General features: G+C 41.1%; 1 protein-coding gene across 5 annotated transcripts in view; it reads left to right on the forward strand.

Annotated features, from left to right (window-relative positions):
- The first annotated feature begins 12,636 nt into the window (after positions 1–12,636).
- PAPLN (papilin, proteoglycan like sulfated glycoprotein) overlaps positions 12,637–17,227 on the forward strand; it is a 56,322-nt gene continuing 51,731 nt past the window's right edge. For 2 of the 5 annotated variants that reach the window (XM_051791513.1, XM_051791515.1), the window contains exon 1: positions 16,025–16,333. In XM_051791513.1, coding sequence (XP_051647473.1) covers positions 16,325–16,333 — 9 coding nt within the window. In that variant the 5' untranslated portion in view covers positions 16,025–16,324. Of the gene's footprint in view, positions 12,785–16,019; positions 16,334–17,227 lie in introns of those variants that run through there. The other 3 variants (XM_051791512.1, XM_051791516.1, XM_051791514.1) reach the window with 3 other exon arrangements.

A 17,227-nucleotide genomic window follows, 5' to 3' on the forward strand; every position in this document is an offset into this window, starting at 1 on the left:
GGAGTAAAGCCAGGCACTAGTATATGCTGGGGTCTGACAAGCTGGAAAATAGTAGTATTTTATCTTACTGAGGATAAATACTCAACTTGGAGATACAATCTAATATGCTAATTTGATTACCTATTTGTTTTCTTACTTAATTCCATTTTTTAATGTAATCTTTTGGGGATAGGTAAATAAATTTCCTTTATTGACAGCATCAACTCTCATGGAGAATTCAGCTAGGTCTGTAGCAGTTACTGCTAGGTATTTTTTAATTACCAGAAATCTCTATTAAAGTTATATTTAAGGCCTCTAAATTTCAGGAATTTGTGAACTCTATAGAGAAAAGAACAAGGCAGGAGCTAACAGAACAGGTCTGGAGAAGGCAACAGTCAATTGCTTCCTGAGTTTTACAACCTGTATTTGTTTCTCTTCTCTTTAAATCCTGATTTGCTGCAGGAAGGTCAAGAGACATTGATGTAAAATACCAATGTAATTGGATTAGATTTGATTTTTCTTTGTTTTGAAGTATGCTTTTAATCTAAACTGACTGAAGTAATGAATAGACCTCTGTGTTCATAATAATTTTCTGATTTCAGTAGTTAGATAAGGGTTACCCTCTTTTATCGGGGTAGTGCTGCTGTCAGAATTAAGGATTGTACTTCTTGCTGGTTTTGTTGTACAGGTCAGCATGAACGTACTTGGAGAACGCCTCAGAGCACAGCCGGACATTCATCAAATGTAGCAGCTGCATATTTGATTGAATCAATGGTTTATTTGACCATCCTCAGCAATAAAATGCTAATCACTGATACAATAGCATACTCAAGTGAAGAATGTCCTGCTGCCATTTAGTTATTGGCAGATTTATGCCCTGGGCACAAGCCTCACTGTACTGTTTGGTAATGAACTCTGTGACAAATTCTCCTTCCAGAAGTGGATGTTACTATGAGGAAGGAATTAATTCAGACATAGACACTACAGAATACCTGTGAGCATCAAGGGAAAGATTTTTAAGGCAAAAATGGCAGCCTAGAGCGGGTAGAGGGCTGATTAGACCCCACTGTGCACAGGGTGGGGTGATTACTGTTTGAGGGCAGTGCCTGTCCTGGTGCCTGCAGCCAGCTCCCAGCAATAATCACTTCTAAAGCTGTAATCACAGCCACATGGCAGCACTGTGCCTTTTTTACTGCTTTCTATTCTTAGTGCTCGTAACAAGGGATTAAAGAGCATGGTAAAAATACATGGTTAAAAAAAAGTAGACTGTTATGAAATGATTTCTTTTTGGAGGACTGTACTTAGTACATGATGAATCCTGTAGGGGAGGCATGTATGCAGTTCCAGTCACTGCTAAGGTTTCAAAACTATTTTAAGAACAGCAGAACCTAGCTGTTGTCATAGTAGCAATAAACCTTTTAATCTCACTTCCTCTGGAGATGAAGCTGTTGTGTACTTAATCTGCTTAAAGATTGTCAAGGCTGTTTATGTGACAGGCAGCTAAGGATACAGTATGGAGAAGATGCTACTTGTTGCGTTCAGAAAGTGCAGTGCTTTTTGTCTACTTTGATAGCATTTGAGATTTGCTGAGAGACAGACCTTATGCCAAGCTAGCAGGAGAACAGTCACCTGGGATCGAGCCTTCATTTATGCCAGTGTTTGTCATTGACAACTTGTCATGGTTAAATGACACAGTTCCTAGGTAGTTCTGGGCAAGGGCTTGCTGACATCATGGTTCTCCTATAGTTTAAAAGCATCCTTTTTGAGGAAGTCCTTTCATCCTCAATGCTTCCATTCCTTACACTCAGAGGCTTCTCTGTCAACATTGAGTCATATTTCTATATTGCTAAATAGTAAATGCAATTAAAAATTCCTTGAAGTATTTGTATAATACAGAGTGACTTGTTCTTAAAGGTACAACAGGTAGTCAAGAGAAATCCACAGAAAACTGACAAGTTCTTCAACTGTTTTTTGGAGATTGGGTTAGCTGGATAAAGTGAGCTTTAAATGCCATGTCAAAATAATCATTATAATAGAATTTGGCATTCTGAACCAAAAATGACATGAGTGTTCACATGTATCTAGAACTAAAAGAGGACTTTCTTCTCACCAGATGAAATTTCTCAATAATTGCTGACATCTGCACCACTGCCAGTTTATTTGGTCTAGTCTGGTTACAGTACTAGATTACATAACCTCATGTCCTGCAAATAAACAGTGTGCATCTTTTCTTTCAACCAATATTTCAATTCATATATACTGAATAATAACAGTTTGGGAATTTTTACTTCTTTGTTTTCCTGAAGTTTGCATGTTCTATCAGGATGGACACTCAGTCTTTAGGAAAAAAATCACACTACAGAATGAATGAAAGAATGTTTCTTAGGTTATTTATTTGCAAATTTTTAAAAAATATATATATATATTTATTTTTGCTTCTCTGTAAAGTTTTGCTTATGGATAATTGGTTTTTGCTCATGGATAATTGGTTTTTGCTCATGGATAATTGGTTTTTGCTCATTCCCCTCCTTTCCAGCAGCCCTTAATTCAACATGTTGTGGAAGGATATATTAGACAAACCATTGACTATTATGTTATTATCAGATCTAATTACTCCTCAGGGTGCCTTGCTCACTGAGTTACTGGGACCATCATTTGAGTCCTGTGCATGTGATCTGCCCTTGCAGGCTCTGGAGGTGCTGGCTGGCCCCTTGTCTGCACTAAGGGGTGAGGAAGAGGTTTCCTTCCACTTTCCCCTTCCTTCTCACAGTGTTGACTTCAGGTACCATGGAGAGGGAGCACCCCTCAAGATGGGGCACAGGCCAAGGAGGCTGGTGTGGGGGAGAAAGCCCCACGGACGATCTCTTGTGGTCCCCAGGAGGTGTCCTGTATAGTCTCCTTACTAGAAGACTGGTTACGTGCAATAGAGGATGTCTTCCCAGCAGAATTGCTTGTGTTACTGTTTGGAGGGGCTTTGGAAACTTTCCAGTTTGACACTCTGAACAAAAGAAAAGTTCTTATTTTTAAACAGCTTCTGTTTTGAAACATTCTGAACATTTAAAAATAGTCATTAATACGTTCCACTGTTTTATTTAATCTGAAGTATTCAACATTGTCCCACTTTTGAAATTTTTCACCTCAAATATTAATGAGGGAACTGTTTCTTCCCTTTCTTAGATGGTAGAAGTCCTAGTAGAGGGTTAGGGTTTTTTTCAGTTTATATAATCAACCTGTCGCTGCTTGGTATTTTTGCTACCCAGTTGATTTCTTAAGGAGAAATCAACCCACTTTGGTGATAACTGTTAAAAGTATCAGTTTTTCTTTACTGAGCTGTATATGCTGAATTAATTGTTTTGATCTGGCTGCTGAGTAGCTGGAGGCAGAACGGAAAAAGGTACCTCTGTGTTCATTAATACCTCTCTAGACGCCTATAGTATTGAGACATTGAGACATTTGTGTGAAAGATTTTGATCATAGTTTTGGGTAGGCATCCTTTTGGTGCAGTATTTTAGATCAAAACCTGTAAATCATGTAGTTTTTTGTGCAGCTGAATTCAAGTTCTGCCAAATTGTGTGAGATATGGTTAATGCTTATAATAGTAGCTAAAATTAAATCTCATGTTTTAATAAGAGAGCAGACTTTATCAATAGTCTCTAAACTCTGCAGGATGAGATCATCATTATGTCAATGCCTTACACAGTGCTGAGTATTTTGACACATGTAACAATGGTGTTTGTCTTTTATTAGAAACAAATTGAATAGCTGGGGACAAATGTCTCCCACTCTGGTGCAAGAAAGGTCAATGCCTTCAGGTGCTGCTTGTTCTCTAGTGGTTTTTTAGTTGGGTTTGGTTTTTGGGGGCTTTTTTGTTTGTTTGAGGTTTTTTTTCAAGTGGTTTTAGTATAGAGAGCTCTTTATGCTTAATCTTGCAATAAATTTGTATAGAATGCTTTTACCCAAGTGGAATTCCTAGATTGTGAAACACAGAGCTTGCAAATGCTGCACTGGCTGCTAGATATGCCATTGAGGATAAACCAGGGATAAGTGAAAAGGCTGCAAGAAAAAACAGTGTTGAGGGCTCTAACACTTTCACTACAGTTAGTCTGTATGTCTTAAAAATAATATTTTGTTAAAATAATGACCATTGCTAACTGGAGATGATAACCTTAAACTAGCTACTCTGAGACATTAAAGTGCTGTCTCCCACTGCAGTTGTGTGAACATTGCACTGGACATTTGTGTCTGTGACTGATAAAACTAGGAGTAGATACAGCAATGTATGTGCCTGAGAAGATACGGTATGTGTAACTTTATTCTGCAGGGTTTGTACCAAATGGCGTGCTTCATCAGCCTGAGCAGTCATTTAAAAACCATTCTTGTTGAGGTATGCAGTTTTTTCTTCCCATTTAAAATTCTAGGCCAGTGAATTGTCCCCCTTTTGTTGCTTAGAAAACTCCAGAAAGAGGGTGAGGTAGCTTAATGATTTTTTCCGCAAATGTTCCTAGAACCTGTTTTAAATACACTAGAAACTGGAAAGCCTTTAGTCTGCTTTCAGGTGGATACTTCAAGAGTATGATTTTTGTGTCTTCTCCTCAGACTCTCAGAGGTATGCACATGATAGGAAAACTGCATTTTTGGCTTGTGTGTGCCTGTGGGTGAGAGGAATGGCTGATTCTCTTTGGCTCAGAGACCTATGAAGAAGGCACAAGTATGTATGAACCATCCTGAGCCTGGCACCCTCATACTGTCATCTGCTTCAGTGCTAAAACCAGCATAGTTGATTTTGGTGTTACAGTCAGATGTGGCAGCTCCCATCCATTATGGGAAAGCATGAGAAGTTTCACTTCTACCCGTGCCACTTTCCAAAATTTTCCCATCACCCAGAGAAGCAGGGGTGGGTGTTTCCAGTAGTTGCTCTCCTGTTTTGTTCCTAACTAGCTCTGTGTTTCCTTCTTTTATATATCTCAAACTCCTATGCAGAGTGAAAGGTGGAATAAAGAATGTGCACAAGAGAGCTAATAGATTTAGCAATGGTGTCTATCAATGTAGCATGTACTGTAGTAAGAGGTTTAACACCAATTTTTCTTGATTAGTGTGGCTATGAAATGACCAGAGAGGTACCATTTGCTGAGAGCACAGAAATCACTGCTATTTTCAAAAATACAATTGCACAGTCGGGCCCTTAATAATTACAGAAACATTCTTCCAGCTGAGCTGTCTTCCCTGAAATGTGCAGAGGACCCGGGCATGATTGCAACACAGTCCTAGAAATATCTTGCCATGCAGTTTTCAATCCTTCTTAAACCTGGTTCCTAGAGTTCAAATTTTTTTGATATCAGCATCTTCTCTGGACACTTGTCTAAGTTTCAAGGGGGTTTTTGGCCCCTTTATGACAAGATGTCCAGAACAAAACATTACATTTTCTCTCCAGCGGGGTGGAGAGAGAAACTGGAGGTACTTCATCCCCTTATGGTACAATGCCTCTTTGTAATACAGCCTAGCAGTGCTTTATTATTTTCCCCTGCTATGTTGTGTCACTAATTTTTGTCTTAACATGCTACTTCCCCAACACTCCTAAGACTGCTGTTTGGTGTGTGTCCTTGTGCACTGAATTCTTGTGGTTTGACTTGTTTTTCTCAGGTATGCTGTTCTGCATGTTTCCCCAGCTGAATTCACTCTTCGTGTTTGCCTCTTCCTCTGGTTTGTCTGCAACAGTGGAGTCCAGCAGTGATTAAGGTAAGAAACTACAGTTAGTCTCATTGCTGCATTTCTCTAGGTCTAGTGATTTTTGCATCATTCTCCCACTGCAGTTTCCATGAGCGCACTTTTAATTCCCACTTCTTCATCGAAGAATATTTTAAATCAAACCAAGCATAGTAATTATTACCATCTATCTTTATAGAAACTCTTCATGCTACTCCTTGTTTTCGTTTTACATTGTTATTTCAGTAGTGTCTCTTACCCCAATTCTGTTGCCAAGATTCTGTCTGTATCCAAGGCAACTTAAGTAATTTTGAGAGTAATATAGTGAGAGGTGATGTATCAATTACTAATATCCAAGTAGATGACCTCTGTGGCACTCCCTTTATGCATCATTGTAATTCTGCTTTATTTAAACTGTTTGGGTGCAACGTGTACAGTTGTGGAGACAGGGAAGATTCCACACTAATGAAGACCTGCTGTTTTGTAATGCTGCAGCATGTTCCAGCCTATTCCAGTGCCATGTGCATCACGTGGGATCTGGGCTGACAGCCAGTGCAAATGTTTCTTCAAGGACTTTAGGACATATTCTAATTATGTTTAGATTCTCCCACTCTCTTTTCATCTGAAGGATGTCATTCTGCTCATTTCAAAGTGTGGTGCAAAGCACTCCATCTGCCAGGATGAGAGGGCTCTGCTGGTGCATTTGTGTGAGAGGCAGTAGGATGGCTGGCTTTGTGAGCGACTCTTTAACCCCCAGCTGTGAGAAGTCCCAGGCCTTTGAACAGTCAGAGCTTGGCCAGCATCCAGCAGTGTTTTCATCCAGTGTGGAGGAGATGTAAAATTTCCTGGAAGAAAGAGCTTCATTTCTCTGAGCCTAGCAGGGGAGAAGGGGGAATGAGTTGTGGGAGGAAGCATCTGAAACTTTCCATAGCGAGAAAAAAGCAACAGTTTTGGGAGAAAAATTAAGAAAAAATGTATTTGGGGGAACTACACATGTGAACACGTATATTCTCTCTCAACCTGGTATTGAATGTATGTGATGGAACTACAGGATCTTACCTAGGGGTCTTTTTAAGGGGAATTGGAATTGCAAAACAGCATGCAAGAGTAAAGGCCATTATGCAATACTGTGCACTGGAACATAATTCTGTGAGGTGAATACAGTGAGAACAGGTCTATGTGCTGTATGGCAAATGAGACTCTGCATTTCTGTGGGTGAGTGGAATACACTGAGGGCTTTTGAAAAGGCACAGACTCAGCCTTAAGGAGATGTTCCTGATGTGAGGAGGAAGGAGAGAAACGCTTTTCTGCCCTTAGTTTGCAAGTTACCCAAGGGCAAACCTGTATTCTTGTCTCTGCTCTGGTCTGTGCCCTCTGGCCAGATGATCAGTGCTAAACTGCATGGGTTCTTCCCTGGAGAGCCACATGCAATAACACCTTCTCAGCCAAATTAATTTCTCAAGGGTGATATTGTTACATCAGATTGTTGGCTAATTAATGATTCTTATTGCCTAGGCAAGTGCATTAATTAACTGGATACATAAGAAAGTCTGGGTCAAACTTCAGAAAGTCGGCCAGACTCTTAATCCCTTGTGGCTGCTGGGATCACCCTGCTGTCTGGTGTGACCTGAGTAATCAGTGTATTGAGACTGGCATGTCTCAGTCTCGATTCTCAGAGGTTCAGTAGTGCTCAGCGGCCATTTGACACTTTGCTGTGTGTGGCAAGTGCGTACACGAATAAGTTTTTGTGTGAATTCTAGAGCCAACGTTACTGATGGAGCTGAAGTGAGAGACGGGGTACCAGGGTTTAAAATTTCTAGCCTGCATGTCCCTAACAGAACACAAGCCACCTTCAAGTGGTACATGGCTCGGTAGCTGTGGTTGCCACTGATTGTGACAATGAACCATTGTGAATACCTTCAATAAAAGATGAGGTACAGGCTGTTGCAGTGTTTATTGTTGGATAGAGCTTCTGGAAAAAAAACTAGGAATTTTGGTTTGTTTCTTCCATCTTGCCAAAATATAAGATTAGGAGAGAGGAAGAGAAACTGAGGCCAATTCTTTTTGCCTGTACTTGACTTGTATTGCTGTAAGCTTGCTTATCTCAGTAAGATGAAAGTCAGGCTGTGCTCTTGGGACTGGGTGCACAAGACTGGAGTAGGCATCTGGCTTGAAGAGGTTTCTTTGTACTTTAATGGGTACTGCAAGGGGTTCCCAAGAGAATTCTTCAGATGAAAGCTGTTTTTCTATGGATAGGCTGCACAGTCTCATTATTGCTCTGGCTTTTGCTGCACAGCACATATGTTACTGCAGGGTTGTCAGCCTCTCAGTCAGTTTCTACAGCGCAATAAAAATAAGTAGATTAACCAAGTAAAGAAGATTAGAGTCACTTTGGGGAAGGGAAGGAAAGGGAAGGGAGGAGGATGAGCAAGAGTGAGTATAAAAAGCGACCACAAGACTGTGATTGCCAGACTTCCTGGTGCATGTTGCACAGGGTGGCTTTCTTTGTCCCTTTTGGGTTTGGGTTGGGCATATTGAATAGAACTGATCCTGACACCATGTCCAAAGAGAAACTGGAGTCACTGGTCAAGAACATGGAGATCATGCTTTCTGAGGTAGAGCAGCTGAAGATCCACTGCACCAAGCAGACGGAGGAGGTGAACCAGGTGGTACAAGAACTGCGCCGAGAGAACAGAGAGCTGACAGAGAAGTATGAGCTCATCTGTCAGGACCTAAAGGAGGCCAAAGAGGCCATTGCCCAGCTGCAGGACACCAGGTTTGCCTTTGAGGCAAAGGAGCGGCAAGCACAGAAGCTCAACCGGCAATTGTGAAGCAGCAGGAAAGAGAAGCAAGAGATTTCTTACCCTGATCTAAGAGTAAACAGAAACCTTCAACCACTGCAACTGAAAATCCCTGGATCGGTAAAAGCAACCCTTTCCCTTCCTCTTCAGACTGAACCTGTGTGCTGGAAAAAATCATCTCTTTGTGGAGGCAAGATCTCAGGCGCAGCTGGAATTCTGCCCCAGAAGGCTCCTTTGTTAGTGGCTAAAGACCTCATTATGCTGGAGGGAAATCTCCTTGTCGGAGATCTGAGCCATAGGCGTACAGATACGGCTGCCAGGATCTGGGCACCTTCTCATGCCCCGTTCGGGTTGCACAGGGACAGAGCCTGGGAAAAGGACTGTCTCTGCCTTGAGCCATGGGAGAGAGCTGTGCCACGAGAGTCTGCTGAGATGGAGAGAAGGATCATCGTCTTGACAGCCCCTGTTGCTCTGTTTTGTTGCTAACTTTTCTGTGCTGTGCGGCGAGGCTGTAATGCTGTTCTTAGTACAGTGTCAGCTTCCTTGCTGCATGATGCTGGAAGATATCATCAAGAGCTTACGTTGTGCCTCAAGCTTCCAAGTACTTACTATCAACAGCATGTTGGTCCAGAGGATCTTTTAATGCTATTACAGTCAGTGTTGTTCTCTTCCAATTCCAAAGTGAAGTATAAGAACTGGAAAGGTTTCTGTCTCAATTTCCATTTCAATAGCGTTAAATCTTAATGACTCCATGTTTAGTATGCTAGAGATTAAACCACTGCTGAATATAACACTTTTTTGACCAAAGAGCTATATTTTGGCACTGGATTTACTTTTCTTTAGCAGAAGTAATGTGTATAAATGGACAGGGAATTACTAGGGATAAATGTATGTGGGGCATGGGGGTGAGAATTGCTTGTCAGAGGTTTTGCTTTCAGCTTTTTTCTCTTCTCCTGTCTCTCCTAAGCAGCATTTGGGGTAGTTAGTGCCAAGCCCAGCTAAGAGTCACTGTGGATTTTCGACTCCACAGTGAATAGTGTGAGATCTCTGGGGGGAGTGTGGAAAGAGTGCTGAGAGAAAAAGCCTGAATATTTCAACGGAGAATAGCTGGAATAGTTCCAGGGGGATCTTTCTTCATGTTCGCTGTGATGTAGCCAGCTTCCTTCTTCCCTCCAAAGCTTTTCTGTATTGTTATCTCTGCTTGGCAAAGCTCCCCATGCCCAGCAAAGGCTGATGTTTGGGAGAAGCAGAGAAGCTGTTTCCATCCCTGAGGGCCTCAAGGTGTGTGTGGCACCAGGAACCCAGGTGCACTGTGTGGGGGTGAAGGGGACTATCCACATTGAGAGCAGGGAGTCAGCTCAGAGGAAAGGAGAACCTGGCTGCTTTGGTTCCCCATAGAGGTTCAGGCAGGACAGAACAGTTCAGCAAGACCTTCTCTTAGGACTCAGTCCAGCCCTGGTGGCAATAACTGTAGCTTTGTCAGTGATTATAAAAATGCTGAGATCAGGCCTAGAATTAATTAGCTGGTTCCTTGTCTGCCCTCCCCTCTGCCACATCAGTCTATGCCTGGTCCAAAGCCTTTGGAAATAAAAATCTTCCCATTAATTTGACTGAGCTCTGGGCAAGACCTTCTGAGCAAAGAGCTGATGTTTGTGTGGCAAACAAAGCACTGGAACAGCCATGGGGAACAGGTTTTTCTGTTTTTCTTTCATGTGATAACATGTTTTGTTAAATTTGTGTGACCTAGACTTTTACTTTTTGCTATTTTGGGTGGAGCAGATTGGAATATTTGGAAAACATTTGGGAGATTAGAGAGTGTCCTTTATGTTTTAAAATGTAATCTGAATACAAATGGCCAACCTTGACCCTTTGCTCCTTGCTCACCAGTGACAGCTTGGGGAGCATGAGAAATCATCATTAATCACTATATTTGTTTGTATAAGAACTAAAAATGTTTTCTCTTGAAATCAGTTCTCTAGCTCAAATCTGCTTACCACCTGTGATTTCTTCTACTTTTTATATATCATTAAAATGTAAAACTAACAATAAAAGGAAAACAAACAGCTGAGGGGAGTGTCTGTTCTGGATAAGGCATTGCCTCTTTTAATGAATATATATGTTATTTTTTGAGTGAGTGTGTGTGTGTGTGCATACTTCCTGAATATAATTATTCCCATTTAAATTGTGTGCATCAAGGAATGGACTAATGGAGACCCTCCAGATCTATCTGTGTTCAGAGATTAATCTCTCTAAATGAGATTCTCTGTGTGGCTGCCAAGTTTGCCCTACGCAATATTTAAATCCATGATACCGAAAAAGAAAATGGGATTGTAGTGTTCTTATGATCAGTTCCTTAATAGTTAACAGGATTCAAAGTGTCTGGTTTTAAGGAAAGCTCTAAGAATGATCTCATGTAAATAACCTGAGATTTGGGGTGGGACATTGGAAAAACTGGATGTGCTATCTGATGCTAGAAAAAGTTAATGTAACACCCCTTCCGTTCCAACTGACTCAGTCGTGTCCTTGTTTTCACTACGTGGGTTAAACTCAGGAGTAGTTGGGTTGGTTTAAAAATTATGTACACTCCATTACATGTAGGTCCTCTGGTTTTTTATACACAAATCTTTGTGTATCCGAGTATAGTCTTAGCAATGGAATAGTGCCTTCACTTTGTATCCTACGGTGCAGTGTATTGGACTGCCTTTCGCAACAGAGTTTGCATGGAATTGGTCACAGCACTTTGAAGTTGTTTTTGCTTTTTGAACACCAGCATTATCAATATATGCTGCTTTTCTTCTTTAAATGTCATAAGATTGAGGAGCTGAAACTTGATGTAGCGTTACCAGCTTGTTTAGAAAGTTGGCCTGAGTAAAAGTCCTACCTCATTTGAGTGAGAATCAAAATAAATATGAAGTGACAGGCTTGCTATTTCCCTCATCTTGGAAATGGATGAAGAGAGGTATCTATTGAATACAAGGAGTAAATTTATTTGAAGGCTCTTTTGGAGAGCACAGCACAGGAATTGGCTCGTCATTAAGAAGAGACTAAGAGAAGAGGACCCTGCTAGACCAAGTGCTTGTGAGTTGGTCCATTCCTGGAGCAGATTATAGCAAAATACTAATGATTGCATTGGTTTCCACTGTTCTGGGCTGCATTATATGGAAGTGTCCAAGAAGAGAGACTGGATAGGAATGAAGCTAATATCTCTTTGCTGTCTTGCATTGCCAACTTCAGTGGCTGCATGCTGGCAAACCACAATAAAATTGCCTCTGCTAGTAGCAGTATCTATGTAAAAGTTGTACAGGGTCAACTCCTCTGCAGCAGTCCTCAGTGCTTGAAGGAGTTCATAGGTGGACAGGTCTCTGGAGCAGATATGAACCAGTGTAAGAGTTACTGCAAGAGGATAACAGGCTTTGATGCAGTTAGGTTGTACAGCAGAGTTCATCAGTCTGTAATACACTTTCCACCTTTCCTCTAAGGACTTTGTAACATCTGGACATGAAATTGAGCTGCTTTTCCTGAAGGGTTGACAAGGATACATTCCATATACTGAGAGGCTGTGATTCCAAGGGCTAAACCCTGTACCTACCCTGCATTGGTGAGAGAGAGTGTGGGAAGAATGAAGTTATTGGTGCACTACGCAAGTTTGAAAAAAGTTCAGTTCAGGTTGAATCAAATTTTACTGTACTGTCATTTCTTTAAAAAATAATAAGAAAAAAAACAGTATATCAAAAGATTAATTCTTTGCAGAGTAAGCCAAAGCCTGCTATTTTCAGACCCTTGTGCAGCTGATGGAATGAGTGACATGCTGAAATGTCCCCAGTAGCAGTGGACTTGGTTTGACATCCCAGAGACCCTTATTTCTTTACTTCCTCATTCAGCCATCAACACACTTACCTGGGATGTCAGATTACTGTTCAGTATTATCCTATGTTCAGAAATATTTGAGCATATACCCTGAATAAAATGCCTCAGGTAGTATGTAAATGGCTGTACATTTCCCTTGATTAGGCCACTGCACTTGTCTAAAAAACTGGATATTATTCTGAAAACAAAGCAAGGCAAACATCCTATTTGTAAGCATGTGACCCAACCATAATCAAAACAGCCCAGATCCTTGCTCTTTGGCTAAATGACGAAGTGAGCGATCAAGAACAGCAGTTTGTAATGTGACTCTGTGCCACTGTTTCCTGGTCACAGAAGTCTCCTTGGAGGTCCAGATTTTGAAACCAAACTGAATGCAGATTCTTCCCTGAGTGAATGCTCAAGCTACAGAGAGCAGCTCTTCTTCTGGAGGCTTTGTGAGTGTTGTCTGAATTTCTTGGTTGCTGCTTAGGGAGAGAGGAGAGGAGGTAGGAAAGTTAGGAGTTAAATTCCTCCCTAGGAAGAAGGAGGAGTGTTTTGGTTTTTTATTTCTCAGTAATTAATGCCCCTGCAGTCAAATCTGTTTTGCCTATGACAGTAACTGGTGAGTAATCTTCCTGTCTTTATCATGTTTGGCAAGTTTTTCAACCCATTTTTCTTCCTCTGTTGTGTTGAGGATGAGGGGTGATAGAGCATCTTGGTGGGCATCTGACATCTAGTTTAGGTCACCTCTCTACAATGCTGTAAGTATTAGACAGCCATAACTAGTTTACTGGAGCTGCATCCAGTAAAGCATGCAAATCTTTAGACAGTCTTTGGAAACAGCCTCTGGCAGTAAGGAATCCTGGTGGTTTGTTCCCAAGAAAAGTACTTCTGGAGTATAACAAAAGAGAAAGCAGAAGCCTTACTACTGACCTCTGACCATCTAACTGTGGAAATCCCAGTGCCACAGCTCCTGTAGAGGTTGCTTCTTGCCAAAAGCACTTCACTGATGCAGTTAGAAGGGATATCGTGTTCCGTATCAATTCAGTATGCATTCACCTCAGCTGTTCCTCCTTAGTCACATCTGTGACACCCAGATGCCATTGCCTCCAGGCTAACCACTGGATAGAACTAGTAACAAGAGGCAAATTCCTCTGGTCCTGACTGTATTGACTCCATAGTGATCCATCAATGTCTTATGAAGAGATGAGAATGGTCTTGAATCAGTGGGTTATCTTGCTTTCTCTAAATGGGAAGTGTTGAAAACAATTTCAACGCAGGGATCTTGTCCTTTCTCACAGAGAAAAGGTACATGCGCCAAACTTTCTGTGGAACACAGGGCAAAGGTTAACTTCATATTTGCCTTGTCTTTTTCCTGGTAAGGACTGGCCTCGAGTCCAAATCCTGTACTAACAGGTTCTGATTTTGTCACGTCTCTGCTGCAACCAGGAAGTATGAACATATTTTTCTTTTCTTTTTTTAATAAAAGGAGTTTAATCAATGTTTCATGTTGCTTAGTTGTGGTAAAAGTCTGGTCACTTCTGTTTTTCATTTCAGCGTCTGAGGAGCTTATCTATTAAGTCTCTATGGGGTTAAAAATTACTCCAGATGTGTTTACACAATAACTTCTTCAGTGCAGCAGGCAAAGCTGTTTTTTGGATGTATGCTGTCTAGATTCCAACACGGGCAGTCATATTTTCCCCATCTCTGAATTCCCTTGTAGTTTAAACTATCAACAAGAACACAAGAACTACAGGAACATTCCTAAATTTTGTATTTCAAAAAATCATTCATTGAAGGTCCTGCTGCCATAAGAGACATTTTAATAATTGCACATTTATAACCTCATCTGAAGTTGTGGGGATTTTTGTCTTCTAGATTTTGAACCTTTGGGATGATGTCAAGCCTTTTCTTGCCAATGGTACTGGCTAAAAGCTTTAAACTGATCTGAAAGTTTGGTTTATTCATAGAAGGCCGGGAGGTCAGGTTGTGGTTTGATCAAATATCATGAAGCTTAGGATATAAAGTGACAGCTGGCAGGATGACATTAGCCAATGGCCAGTTGAGAGTACAGGTGGATAAAAAAAAAAGGATGTGCTGATATAACTTCTTTCTGGTGGAAAAGGAGGAGCCATAGCTTGGCCCAAGGCCCAGATTTATTTTTCTTAAAAGAAAATTTGAATCTAAAGGGGCAGGACAATAATTTCTATATTCTTAATTAAGACATTTCCAATGTCCAATCGTTGTCTCTCCTGACAAGGATTACATAAGTAGCCACGTATCTGCACCACCACTAGATGTTCTTCTGGGGTGCACTGTCTTTCAATCTTTTGGAATTCCCTTGCTGCTATGTGGAGGTGTTGATGTTTTGTGTTGGGTTTCCTGTTAGGGCTTATCCTTGTTTATTGTGGCAGATTTAGCTTTGACAGGAAAGTACAGGATTGCTTTTGCTTGTGGAAAAGATGTGACTTTTATTTGAACTCTGTCCCCTGTGGGATGTGTAACAGCAGGATTTGTACCTTTTGCAGCTAGCTTCCAGACAGGGACTGAACAGCAGGGATGAAAAGAGCTGTAGCCCTGGAATAAAATTGCTTCTGTGTCACCTGATACGTTTATGAGGCTGTTAGAAACTTTCTTTTCCATTTGGAACTGTGCACATCTAGGCTTGTCAACAGTTGCCACAGATATGGTCTCTTTTTATCATCTAAAGCAGTAGGGTGGCCAAGAAGACAGTAGTGATGTCAGTTCTGGAAATTTCATTGCACATTAATATCTTCCCTGGAAGACCCAACGTGTGGAGTTACCTGAAGGTAGAAGCTTCATCTTTCCTTTTGAAAGCAAGGTTCTGTTTCTCATGGTTACAAATGAACTACTGATGAAAAAAACTCTAAAACTGGAAGGCAAATATGAAAGATCAACCCAAACTTAAGACTTTAAAGCTATTCTCATAATCTTGGAGACCTCAGTCAAAATATTAAATAGGATTGAAATGCTGGTAGCTATTGTAATTGCTGGACCAACATCTATTTTTCTAGATCTGTGGTCTCTGTATTTCATTATTTATTTGGTTTGTACTAAGCAGAGGACAAAATCAAGGGGGGGGAGGCCACACACAGAATTATCTCTTGCAAAATAAAACAACAGCAACACCTAAGTTGTTATGCAATGATTTCTCCAGTACCCTCATGGTTAATAACACAAGTTTTATCTTGTAATGCGTCCAACTAGATTCCTTTTCATTTAGCAGTTATCTTCTTAAATTGTTCCTTCACAGGAGTTTTCAGAGAGTTTCTGAATTACATGGCATTTGTTAGAGGAAAAAATAGAGAAACCTGTGCTGCTATCATCTTTGTTTAAATTCCGATCCATATCTAAAGTGCTGCTATTTTCAGACCTTAGGAATCTGCTTGACTTTGCCTACACACAAATCTAGCTGTGAATTGTATTTAAGTTCAAACTTTCTTTTGTCAAAAGCATATCTGTGAACTGTGATTCAGGCCATAATTTTAAAGTAAATATGAAGTTAATTTTTTTTTTTGCAGAGTTAGGAACTTACTGAAAAAGAATACCAAATGGATCCATGGATAGCTGTCTCTCTTTTGATATGCTGCCTACAGCTAAAATGAAACTAGTTTACAAAGTGCTCCGCCCCTTGAACAACTTTAGGCACAGTTTAGAGATCATTTGCGTGCTCACACACAGACTACAGAAGCTAGAAACAATTCCAAAGCAGGCGTGCCTGCGTGCATGATTACGACTCTGGCCTTCCAAAGCAAAAGTGAAAACTCTTGTGAAGAAACTGAGAGGCTGAATGGGTTAAATGAAATACAACTCTCCTTTTCCTGTGCAGTAAGGATTAGTAACCAAACAGAAGCTGAAGAGAAGAGTACTGAAGTGCCACTGTTTGAACAAGAACTATAGGAAACTGGTTTTTGAAGCTTGGCTGCAGAGTGGTGCACGTGTCTCCAATTTTTGTGCTCACCTTTCACAGGCACATGCAGAAGGTAAGAGTTGACTCTGTGTTCTGGGCTCTTTCCTGATCCCTCTACCTGGATATCTGTTCTCTATTAGTCTTTTCAGTGCTGTTTGTGCTCTTTAAACTATTTTTTATTTCCCACCATTTTTTTTCCTTTCAGTTAAAAGTGTACAGGGGAGAGGAGAGACCAGAGTCCTTATGACTGCAAAATTTTATTTCCCAGAAGGGAGGGAAGAAGATACTCTATGTATTTGGTGAACATGAATCCCTTTCACACACAGTTAATCACACTGAGACTTAATATAATCAAACCTGCTGATCCTGATGTTGTGGCTGGGTGGAGCAGGGAGGTGGAAGGGGAAGGTACCTGTTTGATAGGATGCTGGATGAGCCCACTGGCATCAGACATACACATGCTCTGTTAAAAAGGATGCAGAATGCAAGACAAATGTAGCAGGGGTATTGACTGGAGAAATATAATTTTTGCACGTAGGAATAAAAGCCTGCCTAAGGTTCTAAGACTCTTGTACCCCCTCACTATTGCCCCTGGAGTCTCAGCTGGTTCTGTTCATGTGCCAGCAGGTGCTGAGGGGAGGGAGTGTCTCCGGATCAGTCTGGTGTTGCTTTCAGCCACGTGAGACAGGATCTGTGTGGGCCAGCCAAACAATGCTGTCAGAGCCAACAGACCTGTTTGTGAAAGGGAGATTTTCCGGACTAGATCTTCCATCCCTGAGAAAGTCTGATGTGTGAGGCCTGTCCTGGTATGGATGTGGTAATGGGCTGGTAGCAATGTGGAATGGCAGTAGATTTACCTGGTGTGCTGATGTTCCTTGTGGGTGGTCAGAGGAGTGTTAATTTAAAACTGAGTTTCAAGGCTTTGATGAAGGTAGTATTGGCTTTGAATGAAGTCTCTAGGACTAGG

This window comes from Manacus candei, unplaced genomic scaffold (genome assembly GCF_025592945.1).
Source record: "Manacus candei isolate 608988 ecotype Guabito, Panama unplaced genomic scaffold, ASM2559294v1 h1tg000033l, whole genome shotgun sequence".
NCBI lineage: Eukaryota > Metazoa > Chordata > Aves > Passeriformes > Pipridae > Manacus > Manacus candei.